The sequence below is a fragment of the Neoarius graeffei genome, chromosome 16, assembly GCF_027579695.1.
Source record: "Neoarius graeffei isolate fNeoGra1 chromosome 16, fNeoGra1.pri, whole genome shotgun sequence".
Classification (NCBI taxonomy): Eukaryota; Metazoa; Chordata; class Actinopteri; order Siluriformes; family Ariidae; genus Neoarius; species Neoarius graeffei.
Genome location: NC_083584.1, coordinates 41,298,162 through 41,322,485, shown reverse-complemented (window position 1 = coordinate 41,322,485; position 24,324 = coordinate 41,298,162). Strand labels below are relative to the sequence as shown.

General features: G+C 42.5%; 1 protein-coding gene across 1 annotated transcript in view; it reads left to right on the top strand.

Moving 5' to 3' along the window:
* The window catches only part of eif3hb (eukaryotic translation initiation factor 3, subunit H, b), a 188,930-nt gene that overhangs the window by 60,028 nt on the left and 104,578 nt on the right, over positions 1 to 24,324 (top strand). Inside the window, exon 2 of the mRNA XM_060942964.1 lies at positions 10,854 to 11,010. Coding sequence (XP_060798947.1) covers positions 10,854 to 11,010 — 157 coding nt within the window. The remainder of the gene's footprint in view (positions 1 to 10,853; positions 11,011 to 24,324) is intronic.

Sequence of the window (24,324 nt, the reverse complement as noted above, 5' to 3'; positions counted from 1 at the left end):
TCACGGCTCATGCAGATCCGATTTTTTTTTTTTTGGGGGGGGGCGTTGGAGTGTCTGAATAATTTCATCAGAGTAAATTCTGTATTAAAATGACTACATAAGCAAATGCCGTTACAGTCCATGAAAAAGCCGTGAAAAAGTCGGCATCTGCGCCTTTAGTTTGTGTGGAGAGATATGATCTGCAATAACATGCATTGTTGGCTACAGACCGAAACATACTTTCAGAATGCACTGGCCAAGGCAGGACTAAACTCCATGTGCCTTCTAATAATTAAAAAAAAAACAGAATAGTAATTTGTAAGCTAAAAAGCCTGCATCTACACTTTTCTTTCGCTGAGTGGCAGCTGTGTTCAACTGGGGCGGGACATGACTGAATAGGTGTTTCTGATTTGTCAGCTGTCTTTAACTGGGGCGGGACATGACTGAATGGGTGTTTCTGATTTGTCAGCTGTCTTTAACTGGGGCGGGACATGACTGAATGGGTGTTTCTGATTTGTCAGCTGTCTTTAACTGGGGTGGGAGGCTGGGACATGACTGAATAGGTGTTTCTGATTTGTCAGCTGTCTTTAACTGGGGCGGGAGGGCGGGACATGACTGAATGGGTGTTTCTGATTTGTCAGCTGTCTTTAACTGGGGCGGGACATGACTGAATGGGTGTTTCTGATTTGTCAGCTGTCTTTAACTGGGGCGGGACATGACTGAATGGGTGTTTCTGATTTGTCAGCTGTCTTTAACTGGGGCGGGACATGACTGAATGGGTGTTTCTGATTTGTCAGCTGTCTTTAACTGGGACGAGAGGGCAGGACATGACTGAATGGGTGTTTCTGATTTGTCAGCTGTCGTCCTTACACCGCATGGCATGCCCCAAGCGTTTACAAACACAGAATTCCAGGTTCTCCGCTCCAAAATCGGCAGCTTCAAAACGATTGATTTTTTTTTTTTTTTTTTCACCGACAACCAAAAAAAAATTAACCGGTTGACGTTGATTCGGTCAACCACCTTTCAAACGGTCATCGGTTAACATCCCTAGTCTAAACAACACCGTTACAGCTAGGAAAAACAAAGAGGTTACACAGTCTGATATTAAAGCTGTACTGCCTTTCAGATTTTACAAGTGCAGGTCATAAAAAGAATTTCCCCTGACACCCAGTTATTTTTGTTTAGTGGATTGAAAGCTACTGAATTCAAATAACAGACTTCCAATTTAATTTAATTAATTAATTTATTTAAGTAGAACAATTAATGATTTAAGGGCCATGTGGCTCTAAATTCTCCACTCTATTTTCCTACTTCACCATGACCCAATTCAAGATAGTATGTCATGCATCACGTAGTGGGCTTTCCCTGTTCACGCAAGGCACTGTGGGATACAAATTTGAAACAAGAGAGAACAACAGAGGATGTGAATGAAACGTGAAAGACCGACTACAGTAACGGAAAGCGAGAAGAAAAGACGTAATGTTGCGAAAGGAAGGAAACGCAGGACCAAACTAATTAGTAAATATCGGTGGTCAGCGAGCACCTCGGTGTGATCAGCTGTTCGTTTAGCGACAGAATGATGGAACTGTCAGTGCACGGTCAAAGGTAAACCTGTAGATGGCAGTAATGCAACACTGTGGATGCCAACTGCCGTAAAACCCAGAAGAAGGTGAACCTGCGCGTGCGCACACGGACTTCCTCTGTCTGCAAGACTGTGTGAAGCGACCGATTTCATGCACGTTATTTGCTCAGGAATCCCCTCAAATTAAATAACTTCCCAGCCACAGAATGGCCTTTTTTTTTTTTTTTTTTTGAGAGATTACAGAAATAAACATTTATCACAATGAGCAAATTTCAGAGGGAACTAAATTTCACCAATTTTATGAAATCAAAAGGTCGTCTAGCTTTAATCGAGATTAATTTTTTTTTCTTTCAGAGGTTGAAATCATCATATATTTGTGTCTTATTGCACAATATATTGTTCCATGCCTAATATTTACTGAACCAGTGAAGGAAATATAGTTGAATGTGACAGCAGTGGCCATTTAAAATATATAGCACGGAAAATGCTTCTGCCAAAAAAAAAAAGGGGGGTTTCATTTGCAAACCTAAGGTACTTGCATCTTGGTATACGTTGCAGTTTTTGACTTTTAAATGAGTTGTTGGAAATGTATTACCAACTTGAACACCATGATCTCTCAGCATCAAAATCTTGCCAGATGTAGTTTTTCACTGACTGTAGATGTAAGGCAAAACCACAATAGTGTGTTCAGTTTTTGAATACTGGCACCTCAAACGGTTGATGTTCAAATACCTGTACTGTACACATGCCGAGTCTGTACAGTAGCTGAAAATGTAGGTTTTTATATCGGGGGGCCAGTTTGGGATTTTTGCCACTCCCCCCCAATACATTTTGTCCTTGCTTGGAAATAACGGATTCAGTTGATGCAAAATGATGAGTTTTAGAGCAGTGAGTACATGACGTTCCCACTTTTCAACTTTTGATCAAATTCTATTATACATGATCCAGTACTTACTCTTTTTCATAAATGAGAACTTTCCACAAGTAGGGATGCACTGATGCTGGCATCTATAGATGAAAGTCTTTCGGATTTACCCGGAAATCTGGATATTTGACAACTCTTGAAAATCTCCGGTTTTCAGAATGGAGAAATTTTATTTTTTGGATTTTTCGCGTTCCTGGACGCGGTGTAATACTTCGCATCGTCCTTGCATGGGCGTGGTCCTTAAATAGCCCAAACACAGTTCATTGATTAAAGACAGGTGTTCTTTGCGTGCCGGAGCTCGTTAGGCGCGCCTTCAGGTGCACGAGCTAAGGTGCGCAGGACTGACACTGTTCTGCGCAAGCGCAACACAATCGCACTAGAAAGCATGTTCAAGCTGCCAGTGTAGCTGCAGTCTTTTTAGTTGCGAATTACAAGTATTTCCTCGTGTTAATAATTCACCATGTCAAAACAAGCAAAACTTTCCTCCTTCTTTTGACGTGAAGAGAGGTAAGCAATTTATTATATATTTTTTCCATCAAAGTTGCATTTTGTGGTTTCGAAGCTAAGTTTTAGTGCCGCTTCTAGAACACAACATCAAGAAAACGTGGAAGAAACAGCAGTAATGGAAGAGCCGGTTTCTAAGCTACCTAAAGCTAGCAATGGTAATTTATTTTTTGTTACATAATGTACTCAGGCTGCCAGTCAGTGTGTGACACCCCCCCCCCCAAAAAAAAAAAAAAAATCCTAGCTACGTCCCTGATTTATGAGAGAAATTTGGTATTCAGTGGTGTATTTAAATTTACAGACAATACGAACGAATGTAAACAATTGGCTTCAACTCGCATGAATCGGAACTGTTTAGTTCACTTTAGCTTCTGCAAACGCACAACTCTACTAAAAGATTGATAAATGAGGCTCAGCGTCCCCAACATTGAAACCTGAAAACTTTAGAAACTCTAACAGACCTTTACTTTTTAACAGTACTGTGTTGGGATTTTGCTGAGTTTACCTTCAACTGTCTGATTTTTTTTATTTTTTTTCCAAAGTAATGAACTGTGTAGCAGGAAAATCACCGCGTTTTCTAAACGCACTCCTGAAAATGACTCATTAACTCGGGGAATTAAATTTGATATTTTTGACGTTAATCATTAATGTACATGAAAGAAAAAGGCTTAAAAGTTATAACTTGTTTTAGTGAAAATAAGTACTAAAATGCCCTAGAATGCAGGGTTTTGCGTGTTATGTTATTAAAATATTTTCGGGGGACGGAGGCGCCCCCCCCCCCCCCCCCCCATATCTTAGTTGGACTTTCAAAAGTTCAGGATTTTTTTCTTTGCTCCACTTTCATCTCTAGGTATCAGTATAGCCTGTACTCGTTCTTGTGAAAATAGGCCAGGTATCTGTTACTGATACTGCATTAACTTGTGCTTAATTATGGGTCATGTGAGCAAAAGAGACTTACAAGAAATAATGATGAAAGGAGACAGTTAAAGATTTAAGCTCCAAGGAAAAGACAAGAAGAAGAAGAATGCAACCACATAATGTTGGCGGTGTGGAAGCACTACAAAATCGATGAGGATCCCAAAACCAAAGCATAGCGGAGTATAAGTGTTTCTCTGCAGAAATATCAAGAGGCGGTATGAAAAGAAAGTCTTCGAACATGAGCAGTCTAATCAAACATATCTCAAAAAGCAGACATAAAAGCGAGTATGATGAAATCTGCACCTACACGAGCCAACCCTTTGCAATAACCAACAGTGCAGCAAACTCTAGCAAGGAGAAGAAAGAATGGCTAATGATGATCCTCGGGCAGTGAAAATAACTGCAAATAACTGTTTATTGCGCTTGACGATCAACCATTGCTGGTTGTTGATGTAGGATTTCGTCCAAATTGGAAATAAAAAAAAAATAGCCTCAAAGAGGCTGTAGCTCATACCAGCCTAGATGCTCATAAAATCATAAATGACAGGTGGCGCCACGATCTTGACAACTTTTATGCACATCCACTTGGGGATTGTGAGTTTGATCGAAATCCGATCAATCCTGGAGGACGATTAGCGATTTTTGTAAGTTGTGGACGGACGACGGCAGACGACGTGTGATTGTAAGCTTATCCCGCCTGGCCTGCAGCTGGAATGAGCTTATGTGATCACACGTCATCGTCCGTCCACAATTTTCAAAAATCGCTACTCCTCCTCCAGGATTGATCGGATTTCGGTCAAACTCTCAATCCCCAGGTGGATGTGCATAAAAGTTGTCAAGGTCGTGGTGCCACGTGTCATTTACGATTTTATGAGCATCTTGGCCGGTATAAGCTACAGCTTCCTTGAGGCTTTTTTTTTTTAAATCTCCAATTTGGACAAAATCCTCCATTAATGACCAGCAATGGTTGATTGTCAAGCACAATAAACTGTGTAAGAGTTTTTCACTGCCCGAGGGTCATTAGCCATTTTTTTTTTTCTCCTTGTTGGAGTACTCGGTCTGAAAAAGATGGTGTCGTTGCATCCCTGTCCGTAAGCTGTTGCTTAGTTATGCGGAACATCAGAGACTCTGTTGGATTGGATCAGAGGATATCAAAATCGATATCAAGCCAGAATTTCGGGTCCATGTTGGCCCTGGTACAGATACTCCATATCAGAGCGGTTAAATCCCAGTGAAACCCCAGTGTTTTATAGAAATGTCAGGTCTTGGGGAAAGTGATGTCTCACCACAGTGACTTGCTTAAAATGATCAGTTAGAAGCAAGTTAGTCAAGCTTTAGTGCATTGGGGCTACTTACTGCTCATAATCCGACACTGTCCGATGGCGGACTCTGCACTCTGACCCAAGCTCTAGAACTTGTTAGGATAGGTGAAGAAACAAGGTTGTGAGGACAAATTCTGTCTTTATTCCTATTAACTGCTGTGTCTCTCTCAAAATAATTACAATGCTTATGATACTTGCGTAGCCTGAGAAAGTATGGAAGAAGAAGAAGCCTTTTTTTTTTGTCACATGCACACTTAAAGGGGAACGGAAGTAATTTTTAAACTTGCTTTATTTCTTAATTAGCGTTAATGTTTTCGGTTTTATTAACCTTATATCGTGACTTGTATTGGCATATTATCTTACACTTATCAGCCTTTTCGGTTTTTAGACGTGTTGAATGCAGTTCGTATGATCCACGGCAGGCGTCGCTTATCCGCGCGATCTTCACGAGACTTGCGCGAGACTTCAAACGTGAAGTGTCGGCGCCACCATTTTGAAAACAGCGGCCATATCATTCCAATTTGGATTCATTTCGAGATTTTCCAGCTTCATCGGTGATGGAGATTATTCCATACAACTTCGAACCAACGTGGAGTAGAGAAGAGTTGGAAAGATGACAGGATAAGGACGAGTCCGTCGTGCTGGTATTTACGTCATTGCTATCGCACAATTAAAACGTGTCCGATCAGGCGGCTGGTGGGTTTTCAAAATAATAAATACATATTTATACTGAGCGCATTTCCCACGTAATCTTCACTAAGGTTTCGGGCAGCACTACAAAATGGCGTCCCCACTATATAGTGCGGTATATAGTGAGCAGGGAGCGATTTCAGACACAGGGAAAACTTCTGGCTTGATTACGTCAGCATTCGAAGGAAGGCACGCGCGTTTTTTTTTTTTTTTTTGACAGCGTTGGCAGATGTTGGTCACTTTGATTTCCACTTTAGGTTTTACTTCCGTCCTACGATGTCTCGTATAGGTCTTGGCGAATCTCGTTTACAGCCATTGCTTTGACATATGGACTGATTATATTACATGGCATATTTCAAACACTCATAACTTGCTATAGCAGTGACAGCTGTCAGAAATGGATTCCTACGTTTTATAAAATGAGGGAAATAGAATTTTGATGATAAAAAATTTGCCTTTAGTTCCCCTTGAAGCACAGTGAAGTTTGTCCTTTGCTTTTAACCCATCTGAAGCAGTGAACACATGCATGCACAAGTGAGCAATGAGCACACACACATACCCAGAGCAGTGGGCAGCTATGCTACAGCACCCGGGGAGCAGTTGGGGGTTAGGTGCCTCGCTCAAGGGTGCTTCAGCCCAAGGCCGCCCCATGTTAATCTAACCGCATGTCTTTGGACTGTGGGGGAAACCGGAGCACCCAGAGGAAGCAGACATGGGGAGAACATGCAAACTCCACACAGAAAGGCCCTCATCGGCCACGGGGCCCGAACCCAGAACCTGCTTGCTTTGAGGCAACAGTGCTAACCACTACACCACCGTGCCGCCCAGACAGAGTTTAAGGGTTGTGTTGTTAATTGCATGCATGGTTCTGATGATGCAGAAGGGAGGTCTGAGTAATGCACCATCAGTGCCTCAGCTTTCTTGCTTGCTCTAATTGAGCATGATATTAATTCTCCTGCCAGTTGTGTGATGGCTGATTGACTGAAGCCCTAAAACTGTAGGAGGCAAGCAAAGCATGTTAGATAGCTAACTTGCTTTCTTTCAAATGACTCTTTTTGTCCGTTCATCGACGTGGCTTTGTCTTTGTTGGTCCTTCATTTGTCCGCGTGAATATTGCGTGACTTGGAAGTTTTGGAGTTCATCAAAAAATGGTTTAACCCAGCGGCCCCCGGGCCGCGGACCGGTACCGGTCCGTGGGTCATTTGGTACCGGGCCACACAGAAAGAATAAATAACCTGCACTATTTCTGTTTCATTCATTATCTGAGTCTGAACGATGTTTGATTTTGAAAAATGACCGGATTCTCTCCGTTACATCCGTCTATAACTCACGCTTGACCAGAGCATGTGAGCGGAGTGGAGCGGCGAGAATTTCGGTCCTCGCTCACGGAGGTGGTCGCTCCGCTCGCTCCCCGCTCAATGTCGCACCATGCCGCTTCACCCGTTACCGCTCAGCGCTCCACCAAGATTGCATCCCGCTCCACTCCACACTCGCTCAAAAAATATGTGCACACATGCGCGTAGCGGACGCGGAGCACTTCCCGTATCTCTGCCCCCTGTCCCCCGCACTTTTTACAGCCATTACAACCACTTAATTAATTTTTAACACGTGGAAACGCGTTTTTCCGAGCCGCCTCTAAACGCATCATGAGCAGGCGGAGCGCAGATGGCAAACAAACACTGCTGTCGTTCATTCTGCGCCACGTTGGGCATGCTTCAGACTCATGATGTGAGCGGTAACGGGGCGAAACTGGAGCGGGCCATTACCTCGCTCCATCCTTCCCATCCTTAAAAAAAAAAAAATCCCGCTCCGCGCTCTTTTCAAAATTCGTCCGCTCCGCTCACATGCTCTGCTCTTGACGCATGTCAAGACGCTTATCTCAGCGACCAAGAATGTTGGAGAGAGGACATTACTCATGTTATGTTGCTGACGCGATGTTACGAGGATGCTGCTAATAAAGTTGCATACGAGTACACAGTGGATTCACGTTTATTACTATATTTAGAAAATACCACAGTTTATCCACCACACCTTAAAGGCTGGTCCGTGAAAATATTGTCTGACATCAAACCGGTCCGTGCCGCAAAAAAGGTTGGGGACCGCTGGTTTAACCTACACAGTTACTGATGACTGGATTCCCCTCCCCCCAAAATTATTTGGTAGATTATCGTGATTTATTGATGCAACATTGTTAAACCATACCAAACCATAAGACACTAGGGCTGGGTTCAAAAGATCGATTCACGGTCCGATATCGATTCACGTTCAAAAAATACGAGGTCGATTCAAAAATTGTGTGGATCGATCTCTTCCAGGCGGCTATAGACCCTTTTCACTCATGTGACCTTCGTAAACGCGACCGCCATTTTGGACATGAAGAAATAACGGTTTATGGCACAGACCCTTTCGGTTCTCGCTCATCTAGCTGCTACAATGACTGCTTAGACTGCAACAATAATACCTAACACACATTTAAGTATCCGTCGTAAAGACATGAAACTTGTCGAGTGACGAGTGTGTTCATTGATAAGCTAACACAATCTAAAAGTAGACATACCATCACACTGCCCTGGCGCTGTGTACAGTTTACCTTCTATGGTTTGTGCACTCACTATTTGCCATTACTTTCTCCAACCCAGTGTTCGAACTATGCCGATATTTTTGGGGGGTCCCTTTTTTTCCCTTGGGGGGGGGGTGCTTGCGCTTGTCTCAGAGCGCGGATCTCCAAACACACGAGAAGCCTATTTTACGCACATATCACGCGGACTCCACACGCGCATCGCGTCTGAAGTCATAACTCATCAGGGGAAATCGTGTCCGCATTGGCATGTTCAAAAAACAACCTCGCGTCAACAATGATACCACACGCAAGAAAAAAAAAAAACAGTCAGGCTACTCAACACATCTGATCCACAGCAGCACCAAAGCATCACTGGAAATCATGTCACCAACCAATCTTCCATTTCAACACGCGTCAACAGACAAATGGCACCACAAACATGAACGAATCGGTCAGGCTACCGATTCCAAACCCACAGCAGACGAATAATTAAATGCATCTTAAGGCCTCTGCATGCTCTTGCGACAAGGCTTTCGCAGATAGCTTTCCGCAGACAGTTGTAATTTATCGTTGAGTGGGGAGTAATAGGCGTGCGCGATGTTATTCACCGCCACAACGCAAGGGGGCGCGAAGTCGCGAAATCGCTAGGAGTAGTTGGTGGGTGTGGTTAGTGGAGTGTTTATCCTCCGGTTACTTATAATGACTAGAACTTTTTTTTTTAATAATGACTAGAACTGGAGTCGTATAGATGTATGTACTTCCTCAATCAACCGCTCTTCGTGCTGCTCCATCTTCGCTCGTGTTTTTAAAAATGGCGGTTGTTGGGGGCGTCGTGGCTCAGGTGGTTAAGGCGCCATACCATGAATGCGGGCGACCCGGGTTCGATTCCGGCCCGAGGTCATTTCCCGATCCCTTCCCGTCTCTCTCTCTCCCGCTCATTTCCTGTCTCTACACTGTCCTATCCAATAAAGGTGCAAAAAGCCCAAAAAATATCTTTAAAAAAAAAAAAGGCGGTCGTGAAAACAAACCAACCCGGGAAAGTAGGGAAGCGGAAGTGCGTGTACAGCGGATGTAGAGTGGACCAATCAGAGCCCTCTTGTCTGCAACGCTGTCTGCGAGGCTTCTGCGGTGGTCACAATTTTTGGGAGGTGCGCGCAGAGCGTCTGCGAAAGGGGGGCTATGCAGACGCTGTCTACGACGCCGTCTGCGAGGACTGGGTTGTCAGCATAAATTGGCCTTTACCTTAAAGCAGAATCGACCACAAAGGAAGTCTGTTGGCACACTTCCTTTCTACTAGTTTGTGTCCCCAACCTGGCAGCAGCAGTCGTTGTCATATCGGTTTATTTTATCTTTGATGTAAACACAACATTTCGGATATGCAAATGCTTCCCGTTACACACGATTGCTATGTCAATAAACATCATTTTGCCAATATTTTAGAGACCATCCATCTTCTCCGTCGGTCAGCATCTGTCAGGATCCGATAAAATGATAAATCTTGCCTTGTGTGTTGGTGGTTACTACATCCAGGTGCACAACAATATAATGGCATGATGGAAGTCTTGCTGAAAGTAAAAGCTTTCTTTGATGGCTATATTCCTTTCGATGCTTTGCCGTCGTTCCTCGTTGTTGGCTGTGGTAGACTACTGGTAGTACATGTCCAAAATGGCGGCCGCGTTTGTCGTGACGTCACGTGAAAAGGGTCCATAGGCACTATTTTCTCGACTGCGCAAGGACCGCTATAAAAAGCGGATGCCGGCAAACGAAACCGAAACTTAAGAACGCGAGATGGCTGAAGCTGCACAGCTAAAATCACCACCTGGCCTGAAAGCTGATGTACGGCATTACTTTGGATTCAAACGTTATGAGGACAGAGACGAAGTCGACAGAACAAAAGCAGTGTGCAAACTGTGCCACATAGAGGTAAAATATAGTGGCAATACAACCAATCTCCGCAACCACTTATCCAGGCACCACGCCGACACAGTCTCCGCTAAACCTGCGGCAAATCAAACTGCACTGGAGAAGGCATTTGGTGTTAAATTACATGCACAAACACATATGGGGCTGTTCTTGTCAATAGGGACAGTTTTTACTTTAAAGTGACAATCCAGCAATCTCTAAGTAAATCAATATCGAATCGGAATCGACTCGATCCAGGAAATCTGGATCGATTCCCAGCCCTATAAGACACTGCTTTCATGACATGCATGAGGAGTACACTGGATGTAAACAAACAGGTTGGAAATGGCTCAGTATGGTTTAATCATACCGTAATGCAGCATGACAGGAAGGTAATTCCCAGGCCTTGGAGCACGTGTGCAGTTTGGCTTGCGTGTTTCATGTTTAAAGTCGTGCTGTTTGTCTCTGCAGGTCGTGCTGAAGATTATTAAACACTACCAGGAGGAGGGCCAGGGCAGTGAGGTGGTGCAGGGAGTGCTGCTGGGCCTGGTGGTGGATGACAGGCTGGAGATCACGAACTGCTTCCCCTTCCCCCAGCACACCGAGGACGACGCTGATTTTGATGAGGGTGAGTGAAGGAGAGAATAAAACTGGGAGAATTTAACAACCTGTAGCGTAAACTAAGACATGCCAGCATCTTTACAAGTAATTATTTAAGAAATATATGGATGGGGCAGTGGTGGCTCAATGGTGAAGGCGCTGGCTTGCTGACCTGAAGGTCAGGGGTTCTAGCCTCAGCACCAGCAAGCTGCCACTGTTGAGCCCTTGAGCAAGACCCTTAACTCTCTCTGCTCCATGGGCATCATATCATGGCTGACTCTGTGCTCGAACCCCAACTTTCCAACAAGCTGGGATATACGAGGAAAATAATTTCCCTGTGCTGTAATGTATATGTGACAAAGGCGGCTTCTTTATATATCAGGATATCTAAATGTATTATGTTTATTAGAGCAAGGTTCATCACCATACCAGAACACACACACCCAGAGGAGTTGCCGAACACCCAAAATTGGTGCCAAGTTTAGTTTTGTTTTGTTTTTTCCTCTTTGTGTGAACACAAGTAATTAAAAAAAATGTTATACAAACCCCTTATCCAGAAACATTAGGATATTTTCCAAAGTGCAATCAAAATCTGTGATTGGTTAATTCGTATGAACCTTTTATTTAACTGGCACAAAGACAAAAAGATTTTCAATAGGTTTACTGTCCAACTTAATTGTATTTTGTAAATATAAATGAAGTTAGAATTTGATGCCTACAACACATTCAAAAAAAAAAAGTTGGGACGGAGGCATTATTACCATTGTATTACATCACCTTTCCTTTTAATAACATTTTTTAATCGTATGGGATCTGAGGATACTAATCGTTCCAGTTTGGCAACTGGAATTTTTGTCCATTCTTGCTTGAGACCAGACTTCAGCTGCTGAACAGTCCGTGGACGCCATTGTCTGATTCTCCTCTTCATGATGCACCATACATTCTCAATAGGAGACAGATCTGGACTGGCAGCAGGCCAGTCAAGCACATGCACTCTGTGTCTACGAAGCCCCGCTGTTGTAGCCCATGCTGAATGAGGCCTGGCATAGTCCTGCTGAATCTCATCACGTTTAAGATAACCAGGCTAAAATCAACAGAATTACACCGGACAAGATGGATGTTGGACAAGTTCCTGAGCTCCTAAATTCCGAATTGAATGATCATTCCTGTGTGGTTTCCGGTGACGGGAAGTCGGGGTTTTTTCAGAGTTCCAATTGTCCGTGGATCTTCGGGGGGGGGAAGTAGCCTGCTGAGGGAACAATTTTATAATTGCTGCTATAATATAAGTGATAACAGAAACTAACTTGGATGTTTGACAACATGAAATGTAACTATAAATAATTAGAAAGCACGATGTGTTATTTATTAATCAAATAAATTGTGACGGGCAAATCGCTGTGGTATCAGTGAGGTAGCACATCGGGCTGTGCGGTACTTTTATAATACACTATGAATACATACAGGACTCGTGTGAAGTGTTGCAGTGGTATGGTGCGTGCCTCATGTTGCTAGAATGGAGTAATGTTTGGAATACAACAATATCAAGTCTTATTTGTGTTTTTATTACAGATGCCTCCTTTGTCTAGGGTCTTTTTTTCCCCCCTTTTGTGGGATTTAAAAAAAGAAAAAGATTTTGACATGATTGCTATGGATGTTTTTGAGGCTGCTTCAGACAAAAGAAGTTGACTACAGCAAATCAAAGCTGCATTATCCTCCCTCTGCCTCAGCAACAGTTATGTCCTTGCAGGCTTGAACCTGTTTTCAGTTAGATGGAAACCAATGAGAGTTGAAAAATACCTCAGCATTGATGGAGTACACTTCTGAAAGGAAAATCAGATTTAGCCCTGAGTGGATGTGACCGACTAGGCCACCTTCTCTTTTATCTTTTTTTATATATATAAATAAAACAAACACGCACAAGAAGAGTTGGTAAGCATCATATGTTCCCTGTGCTGCAGGGGAAAAGTGGACCTCACCATCATCTGAGTGTTAGTGAGACCGAGAGCAGCCGGAGACAGTGAGAAGGACAGTGAGGGATTGACACTTTGTAATCTGAGCACACACTGACAGTGGGAGCACAGATCCCTTGCTGCCCTGATGCAAAATACCTTTGAAAGGATTTCGAGATCCCTTTGGAGGCTTGAGACACGGCAGGGGAAAAGGAAGGGGCTGTACCTTCAGACATTAACGAAGACAAATACAAAAAGTCACCCGCTTGTGTCAAAAGCACTGTGAAGAGTCGAAAACATTTAAAACAACTCCAGCTCCTGTGAAGTGCTGGAAGTTATTAGGCGTGTGTGTGTGAGACAAGTGTCATTTTGTGATACTGTCACAAGACACTACTGTTTAGGTTTGCTTAAAAAAAGACAGGAAGACTGTAGAAGTTCATAAAATGGAGAATAAGAAGTGTAGGAAAAAAAGGATTATTTCTTTGAACTTGGAAAAAAAGTGAAAAACTTTATTGAAATAACAGCAGTAACAATGTGCCTCTGATTCAGACTAAACACAAGGCATCCAAAGGTTTTACAATCTATACACTCGTATGCAAACTTTTGGTATAATTTGGATTGAGATGGTTTCCCTTGTCTCCTCAATATGGTCACGTCAGACAGCTAATAACCAGGTAAGATGATGGCTAACACGTGTTTCCTCTGGCCCAACCACATCTTTTATCAGAATTATTGCTTATACTGTGCCACAGAGTCGCATCACACAGTCAGAGAAAAGTGCTGTCCGCCCTCTTCCACATACATGAGCTCATAGATGCCCACAATTGGCTCCTGGCCACGGATAGCTGTGGGGCAAACTCGCAGCCTCCAATGTTGAGATTAGTGTACTCGGTCATCCTTTTTTTAATATATATATATATATATATATATATATATATATATATATATATATATATCCTACAATATATATGCAATATATACAATATATATGTATCCTACAATACAGACCCCAGTTATGGACCTCTGGTGACTCGCTTGTTCACAACAACAAATGTAGCATGTTTTTTTGTCAACATTTATCTTTTTTTTTTTTTAAATGAGATTTATAAGATTATCAAAAATCTTATAAATTTTTGCCAGCATTTCTCAGGAAAATAGCATTAATTTTACAGCATGGATGGCGATAACGACAGTGTTCACAGCGAAAGCGAGTTTTACTACCCTGAGGAAGAAGAAATAAAGGAAAACATTTCAGGAGAAAGCTAAAAACCTCTAACTTGCTAACACCGAGCAAAAACATGGCTAAATCCTGAATGACTCCAATTTTGTATCAATAGGGGACTACATAGGCAGCAAAATGCAGTTTTTTTTTTTTTTTCTTGCCATGGAAGTGCACTTGTATACCGAGGAGGAAGCCATTTGCATTACAGCCGTGAATGAGGATTCAAAATGGCGGCTCGGTTCGGTTTTCCCTTTCAGGCGCTCTCGTTTTCTGTTTGAATTTGGGAAAGAAAAAAAAATTATTTACCAGCTTAAGGTCGGTCCGTATGGTGAAATACCGTGACCTCGGCCTTGAATACTGATCTCGGCCCAGAGGGCCTCGCTCAGTACTTTCAAGACCTCGGTCATGGTATTTCATGATACGGACCTCCCAGCTGATAAATAACGCGCGCGCACATATATATATATATATATATATATATATATATATATATATATATATATATATATTTTACATCTACTCACATTTCTACACTATGATTGGATTAAATTAAGTGAGGTCTCATGCGAGAACCTTTGTAGCAATGATTGTGATATTTGCTGTATCAGTTTATCAGCCTTGTGGCGTGAGAGAGAGGAATCTGTGTTTGGAATCAAAACTCCCTCTTCTAACAGAAACTGCAGTTCCTTCCTGCAATTGCCACTCGAGTTCTTCCGCTCCAACCTTGTCTTAACGGCATTGAAGGAATTGTCATGCTGAAACAGGTTTGGACCTCTTATAGCTCTTTTCCACTGCATGGTACTGACTCGACTCGACTCTACCTGCTTTTGGTATCATGAGCTTGTTTTACACTACAGCTGGTCGTCATGGCGACAGTGCATGAAACCGTCAGGACGTCATCTTCAATGAACACACACACAGGAACAGCTTCATTATTATTACTCCCCATGCACCGAGCTGACAAAATTAAAACCTTTTTGGCCCATCATAGTGTTCCATCCTGTCTCACACAATGATGACGCAGTGATCCGATTCTCTCTGACCAGTCAGTAGTTCACAATGTTTTCACGCCATCTTTTGAAATCACTTCAGCTCGCTTGGAACCTCGAAGGAGGCGATACCAAAAAAAAAGTACCGGTTACCAGGTACCTGCAACTATGCCCTGATGGAAAACTGAAAAAAGGCGGGTCAAATCAAGTTGGTGGTATCAAGCAGTGGAAAAGGGCTGTTAGTTCCAGTGAAGGGAGATGTTCATGCTACTGCATCTAAAGACATTGTCTATTGCTGGGTTTCACGTGGCGTCACATCCGCCTCATTAGTTATTCAAAACTTTACCTGGTGGTCTACCAAAGCTCAGTTGACAGTTTTTGTATGGAGAAGGTGTGTTGCTCGCTTGAAAAATGCCTTCCACTTGCGTTGTTTTAGGTTGTTTGAATCGATCAAACCGTGAAACTGAAAAAGTTTGCAGTGAAAGGTTTGTATATCTCTTTGGTGAAAGGTTTGTATATCTCTCTCAGCCATGTCCTTAGTGTTTTCCAAGTACTTTTCTTGCCATGCGTCGTTATTTCATGGTACTTTTTTTTTTAGTCACGAAGCACTAAATTTCCCCAGCTGTTTCTTTGTTTACTCCTCACAAAGTCCACATGCATGAAGGTCGCAACAAAATTCTTACCCAGCCGTACAGTTACAATGCGCCGTGACCAATTCTCCGTCTCGTTTAACTAAGATCCAGGTCTTTAAAGGGGTTTCTGATTATCTTTGTGAATGATTTACCTGAGAGATAAGAGCCAACACAAGTGAGAATCAAGCAAACTGTTTGTTTACACTTCAACTTGCAGCACTTTGTTGTAAAGACGCGAATGAAAAGCTTAAAAAAAACACCATTTAGCAGCGAATTATTCATTCAGCAGCTACTTGATACCGAGGTCCATTAGATTAGATTCACTTTATTCATCCCACATCGGGGAAATTCACGTGTTACAGTAGCAAGAAAATGTCAAACAGATAACGAATAAAACTGAAATAAAAATTAGACAAACGAAGGATTAAATACAAAGGGCTATTTGCATTATCTACCGTGAAAAAGTATAGAAAAATTGCACATTACAGGTAGACTGTGTGTGTGTGTGTGTGTGTGTGTGTGTGTGTGTGTGTGTGTGTGTTTTTTTTTTTTTTCGTTTTTTTTATATACCGGTAAGTATGCATAAAATTTACTCAGCCACATACAAAAAAGTTGTAAGCCTCCATACTCTTCCACGCTTTCATCCGTTTTGCGGTGTAGAAGGACGTCTGCAACACCAGTTCGAGATGTCGGGGAACTCGACTGAAGGGTAGTTTTCAAGATCGTATGACAAATCCTTCTTTCCCAGACTGTAGGGGTCGATTCCACTGCACACAGCAATCTTCTGAATATATCTAAACCCAGCAGTGGCTTCTAGATTACGAGCGTACTCACTAGTTGTTTGCACTACGGCAGCCGTTTTGGTTTGCTAGACCACCAGCTGTTTTACCAGAAGTGAAATTGTTAAGAAAAGTCACGTGACTGAAACCCAAGAATTGTGACTTTCTGTGGGTGTGGTGATCAGGTAACCACGTACTTTTGGCTGGAGAGCGTAGCTTTTACAGTCTAATCAGCTAGTTTTCACTGTAAACTGTTTTTAGTGTTTGTTACTCACTGTAATACTTTCAGAAAACCATATTTTTTAAATTTTAGCACAAGTTTAATATTATTATCTATCCTTTTAGTCCTTAAAGCATATACGCAGAGCCATGGCCTCACTTTTTGTTTCTAAATGCCTTGAGCCCTCAAGAATGGCGCAGGAATAGTTTTAAGCATTAACAATAAATCTAATATAGCTATTTTTACGATTAAAGTGATTCATATAGGTAGCGGTCTGAGTGAATGACCTTGATGACCGTAACGTCACAGCAGGAAGTCTCTCGGTCTCATCACCATTTCCGCTATACTAAAACACAGAGCTGACTGCAACTTCGATCCCCCATTTTGAGCTAATTTATCGCCATGCCACGTAGATGTGTTGCTGGCCGGTGCAGCAACATGACAGAAGGTGGATTTACTTTGCGTTTATGGCCCAAGAATGTTCAAACTGCAAAGATTTGGACGTGTTTTGCGAGAAGTTCATGGGCACATTGGGCACCTACGAAGTGGTCTCTCCTCTGCTCTGCACATTTTACTGAAGACTCGTACGAGACCTCTGATCTGTTGAGGAGCCTGTATTGAAAGAGGTTGCAGTACCAATAATTAAATAAAACTAACAAGAAAAGGAAAGTTTGATCTTATTTATTTATTTATTTATTTATTTATTTTAAAGGGAAGTAAGTTCAGTTGCACTGGTTCTCCCGGAGTGTGAGCCAAGGATTGTTGGTAAAACCCAGGACGGAACAGGACGGGACGTGACCTATCGCTCAGGCAGTGATCTCCCTGCGGTTATTGCTAAAACCGGTGACGTCCCGTCCTGGGTTTTAGTAATTGCCTGAGCGGACCAGTAATGGCGGAGTACTCAGTATGGAGAAAATGGAGAATGAGTGGAGCAGCTGTCTGATTTCTCTGCTGGATATGCTTGCCTCAGCAGCAAAATCTCGCCCTTGCATGGAAGAAGCGAATGAACGGAGAACTGAACGAACAACTGAAAGTCAGATTGTTTCAAAACAATCGACCACAAGATCAGCCTTCAAGAAGCGAGAACACAGACGGGAAAGCTGCGACTCTCATTTGGATATGAAACGGCAAAAAACAACACATTGTTTACCTGCATTTAGATTAATCCATGTAACTTGTATTGTGTGTTTAAGTTAGCGGTATAAGATTATTTAATTTGCTTCAGAATGTGATTGTCTCAGTTCATCTGATTATTTAATTAGCCTTTTACGTTTTATCAGTGAAAATGCATGCATGTACATACAGTGCTCGAATTAAGTGGTCTCGCAGTCTCGCCGCGACAGTTATTTTCTCTGTGCGAGAGTTGTTCAGAAAGTCAGGTTGCCCCATGCGCAACTTGATTTTTGGGCAGGGCTTTGAACCGGTTCAAGGAACGAAAACGAAAACCGGGAACTTTTTCTATTTCACATGGAACAGAAACGAAACCAGAAACTTTATTATTTTTTATGTTCCGGAACAGAAACGCTTATTAAAAATAATGGTAACCGGTTAATACCGGTTTTTATTTCGTTCATCAAAGTTTCCATAGCCTACAAATAAAAAAGTCATTCTTCTCCTGCGCAAGTTTCTATGACCCGCTGGGGTTCACTTCCTGTGTGACGTTCGCTGACTGAATGGAGAGAGCGGGAGGGTGGACTACTATCACGTCTCCACATTTTAAATAAGAGGTAAATATTGCAGTCTATCGTTATTCAAAAACGTCAATTTCAAACATGATATCAATATATTCGTCCATGTTAATGAGAGGCTCGCGAACATTAAATGACGTTAACCTCTGTTAGCCTATCAATGCATCGGGCCTGACTAGCCTTTGGTAACACACTAAACGAATTATCTTTCATTTTTGGCACTTTTTCTGTTTGTGTAGATGGGAAGACGTACTGAGAATCCAAATCGCCAACATTTGAAATAATTTGTTTTGAATTATTTCTTGTCTTATTTAATGAAGGTTGTTATAGAATTAGCCTACATTTGGCTTAAGCTGGATGAGACAGAGACATAATTTTATAGCCATTTGTTAAATAGCTGACAGGGAACGTAATTAACCGTTCCGGGAACAAAATTTTTTTTTGTTCTAACCAGTTCGGGAACGTCTGTTTAATGGTGGAACCCAAAACCGGAAACGTTAAAATTCCGTTTCTGTTCGGAACAAACCAATTGGAAAAAAATTCTGGTTCAAAGCCCTGTTTTTGGGGCATGCAAAACGATCCCTTTACAAGCGGCGTGGCACGGGCTTTAATATATGCCAGCTGAAATAAACAGCGGGTTCATTGACGTCCCGCCTGTGCTGCGCACGTGAGCGGCGCCTTAGTGACTAAACTGGCATATATTAAAGCCTGTGCCGTGCCGCTTGTAAAGGGATCGTTTTGTATGCCCCAAAAATCAAGTTTCGCGCGGGGCAGCCTGACTTTCTGAACAACACTCGCACAGAGGAAATAACTGTCGCGGCGAGACTGCGAGACCACTTTATTCGAGCGCTGACATGTATGTTGTATAAGTTATAACACCTATCCTGTTTTAATGAGAGTCAACCCACAATCAGTGAAGCCAAATCAGTCTTAGTTGAGCAAGTCGGTAACGCTATTTCTTACTTTCACCATAAATTTTTATTGATATGACTTTGGTCTACAGCTGTAAAAGGCCTCGGCCTTAAAACCGGTTCCCGCTGTGACGTCACACACTCAGGGCTGGCTGGCTCAGCAGGGCAGCTCCAATGCCAACTTTGCGGTCAATTTTAACTCTCAAAAAAAATATATATATATATATATATATATATATATATATATATATATATATATATATATATATGCAGCATACAAGAGTCAAGGATGGAGATACTGTCCACTCAGAAATTTACTTAAAAATAAAGGTTCTGCGTATCTGCTTTAAGATACTGAGGAAATAGTACAGCCTTCATACAGCTGCATGCACAAGAGTCTTGCTTTTTAAATGTGTGGAATGGGCATAAAGTTGAAATAGCTTTACTTTACCAAGACAAGTGGGCTAAACAATGTTAAACAAACCAATCATTCCTCGCTCTGTAATTTCCAGCAAAGCTTGTCTGTTTATTTTGCACTGCCACAGAACCTACAGTGCCAAATACAGTGTCTCTGTGGAGTTAGATGTCAACAGTTAGCACTCGGCGTCAAGCATATGGGCAGGTAGCAGGTGCTTTCTACAAGTATCTAATAATTACCTGCTCAGTCATATTAGTGTTCCACCAGGCTGCCAGTTTTACTTGAATTTACTTGGAAATGAATTTTCCAGGCTATGGATTTAGCAAGGAACAGCAGCATGATTTCTCTAAGCATTTTGCTTGCAGGGTCTGCAATAAAGAAACCAATGTCTTGACCGTTACAAAGTCATTATTACGCTTTTAAGCGTTGCAGTGAAAATGATGAAATTTACATGCTGAGAGACCGCATAAAATTAATTAGCTCACATTGTTTTAACCCCTTCAGTGCCCTTGGATGAGTCACGCGCGTCATGAAATCTTTTACCGCTGTGCCTTATGACGGAAGAATGTTTTAGGCATTAACTGTAATTCATATGTGCCACCGTGAATTAAAAGTAATGTGCCATGTAAGGTACATAAAAGGAGGTGTTTATGACGAGTAGCGTACGTCATAAGGCACAGCGGTCAAAGATTTCATGACGTACGTGACTCGTCCAAGGGCATTGAAGGGGTTAAGGCATTCAGAATTACAGCCTAGTGCTTTTCAGTTTCTTCACCGAAGAAGTGTAGCAATTGCCTTTACTTCATACGCTTCCATTTATGCCAAAGTCATCGGCTGTATCATGAATTGTAGATCTGTGCGACATGGGGAAAGTGACAACTTGGAAGGTGCTGGAAATTACTTTAGCAGCAAAGTTATCTGAACTATGGTACAAGCACAATTGCAGCCCATCCACGGCATATTTGAGTCTTCCAAAAAAAAAAAAATTGTTTTAAACCATTTTCTTGAACGGTGCGCGTCAAGGTTATGACAGGCTGTTCCTGAAAAAAAGTCCTTAACTCAAGCTGGAGTAAAGGCATAGAGAAAGAGACGGTGAGACGCCTGCTGACTTTATTTACATCTTTCAGCAATTTGTTGTCTCCTTATTTAACAGCTTCTGAGCTCCACTGTCGGAGCCCTGCTGCTCTGAATAGTCAAGCGTCTCATCTCATTCAGCTTCACAGCAACTCGCCAAGCCTCTTATGATCCTGAAGCACTTTGATTAGAGCAGGGAAACCCCCTCGAAAGTTTCGAAAGAAGGCCTGGATTGAAGAAATGCTTCAGACCTGATTTATAACATGAGCTGTTTTCATATCCTGTGCTTAAGTTAAGGTAATTGCCCTCATTCTTGGCATAAATGCTCATTATTATTTCATGCACACTCAGGCATTGACCTGTCATAACAGCTTGGCATATGCTCGCAGTTAAATTGGCGTCGGAAATGAGCTGCTGGAGTCACAGGATGAGTCAAAAACGCTTGTGCCAGCTCAATTAGTGAAGTTTGCCACCACGGCCGACACATTTCTAACCACACTGTCCTGCGGTTGAGAGATTGGGGTTGGAATGAGTGCGGTCACTATGAGATCATATGAAAGCTTGAAGAGTTATTTTAACCACAGACCCACAGTAAGATGGTAAAGGACCATTTTTCTTGAAAACAAAGTTAATTTGGAGTTAAACAGCGTTCTGTGTAATCCATTTTATTTATTTATTTTCCCGCTTGCAAATCACATTTTACATTTTCCTGATTTGTGTCTTATGTGTTTGGGAAGTTCGTATCCTCTGTGAAATTGGAATTATAAATAATCCATCACATCGCGATAACAATCTAACAGATTCGAGCATATCTGGTTTTTCCTGGGTGATATGGTGGTGCAGTGGGTAGCTTTGTTGCCTCACATGCCCCTTTTCCACCAAAGCAGTTCCAGGGCTGGTTCGGGGCCAGTGCTTAGTTTGGAACCGGGTTTTCTGTTTCCACTGACAAAGAACTGGCTCTGGGGCCAGAAAAACCGGTTCCAGGCTAGCACCAAAACTCTGCTGGGCCAGAGGAAAGAACCGCTTACGTCAGCGGGGGGCGGAGTTGTTAAGAACAATAACAAGACCGCGAAAGATCGCCATTTTTAAGCGACGAGAAGCAGCATCTGTACAAACGCGAAGTCATCCATTATTATTACAGGGAGTGCAGAATTATTAGGCAAGTTGTATTTTTGAGGATTAGTTTTATTATTGAAAAACAACTATGTTCTTGATGAACCCAAAAGACTCATAAATATCAAAGCTGAGTATTTTTGGAAGTTGGAGTAGGGCTTTCTTAGTTTTAGCTATCTTAGGAGGATATCTGTGTGTGCAGGTGACTATAACTGTGCATAATTATTAGGCAACTTAACAAAAAACAAACATATACCCATTTCACTCATTTATTTTCACCAGGGAAACCAATATAACAACTCAACATTCACTAATATACATTGCTGGCATTCAAAAAAAAAAAAAAAAATCAGTGACTAATATAGCCGCCTTTCTTTACAAGGACACTCGAAAGCCTGCCATCCATGGATTCGGTCAGTGTTTTGATCTGTTTGCGATCAACATTGCGTGCAGCAGCAACCACAGCCTCCCAGACACTGTTCAGAGATGTGTACTGTTTCCCCTCCTTGTAGATCTCACATTTGATGAGGGACCACAGGTTTTCTATGGGGTTCAGATCAGGTGAACAAGGAGGCCACGTCATAAATCTTTCTTCCTTTAGACCCTTTCTGGCCAGCCATGCTGTGGAGTACTTGGATGCGTGTGATGGAGCATTGTCCTGCATGAAAATCATGTTTTTCTTGAAGGATGCTGACTTCTTCCTGTACCACTGCTTGAAGAAGGTGTCTTCCAAAAACTGACAATAGGACTGGGAGTTGAGCTTGACGCCATCCTCAACCCGAAAAGGTCCCACAAGCTCATCTTTGATGATACCAGCCCATACCAGTACCCCACCTCCACCTTGCTGGCGTCTGAGTCGGACTGGAGCTCTCTGCCCTTTGCTGATCCAGCCACGAGCCCATCCATCTGTCCCATCAAGACTCACTCTCATTTCATCTGTCCATAAGACCTTAGAAAAATCAGTCTTGTGATACTTCTTGGCCCAGTCTTGACGTTTCATCTTGTGTGTCTTGTTCAGTGGTGGTCGTTTTTCAGCCTTTGTTACCTTGGCCGTGTCCCTGAGTATTGCACACCTTGTGCTTTTTGACACTCCAGTGATGTTGCAGCTCTGAAATATGGCAAAACTGGTGGCGAGTGGCATCTTGGCAGCTTCACGCTTGACTTTCCTCAGTTCATGGGCAGTTAGTTTGCGCCTTTTTTTTTCAACGCGCTTCTTGCGACCCTGTTGACTATTTTGAATGAAGCGCTTGATTGTTCGATGGTCACGCTTCAAAAGCTGGGCAATTTTAAGAGTGCTCCATCCCTTTGCAATATATGTCACTATTTTTGACTTTTCTGAGTCCGTCAAATCCCTCTTCTGACCCATTTTGCCAAAGGAAAGGAAGTTGCCTAATAATTTTGCACACCTGATATAGGGTGTTGATGTCATTAGACCACACCCCTTTTCATTACAGAGATGCACAGCACCTGGTATGCTTAATTGGTAGGAGGCTTTCAAGCCTATGCAGCTTGGAGTAGGCCAACATGCATAGAGAGGGTAATGTGGTCAACATACTCATTTGCCTAATAATTCTGCACTCCCTGTATTGTTGTTGCTGCTGCTTCTTCCGTGTTGTTTTTGCTTCGATATTCGCGCCAAGGTTTATGCAAACGTAGCGACGTAACTGACGTATACAGCGACGTAATGACGTGGCTTCCCTTAGCACCGCGAGCTATGGAAAAGCAAACTGGTTCTCAGCTGGCTCGCGAGTTGAACGAGTTGTGAACCAACACCAGCACTGGCCCTGAACCAGCCCTGGAACTGATTTGGTGGAAAAGGGGTAACAGTTACAAGGTCCCCAGTCTGATCCTGAGCTCAGGTTATGGTCTGTGCGGAGTTTTGCATGCTTTCATGGTGGACTTGTAGGTTTCCTCTTTGCTCCTGGGTTTCCTCCTGTCTCCCAAAACTATGCCAATAGGTGGACTGGGAATACCTGGATCCACCAAGACCCTGACTGGATGAAAGAGTTTTTTGTTAGAATAAATGAAAGAATAAAATATACTTGTCAGCCTTATTTGTGTGTACTGATGGGATATTGAGGATAGCTCTCCAGGTCTGCACAGGCCTGAAATGGTGGATCGGATCGGATTTATAATATTTTGTCATTGGATCCACTGATGTATTTTATATTGGGTTATAGTCTGATCATTTTGGAAGGCATACAGGCAGTCGGCTTCCTTACGAAGCTGAAAGCCAGATTTAAGTACTGGCTAATACTTGGAGGTCTGATGTGAAGGTGACTGAGAGAATAAACGGACGTTGCTCAAAAGCTTTCCGATGTTTTTCGAGTTTTGCGATACACCGTCT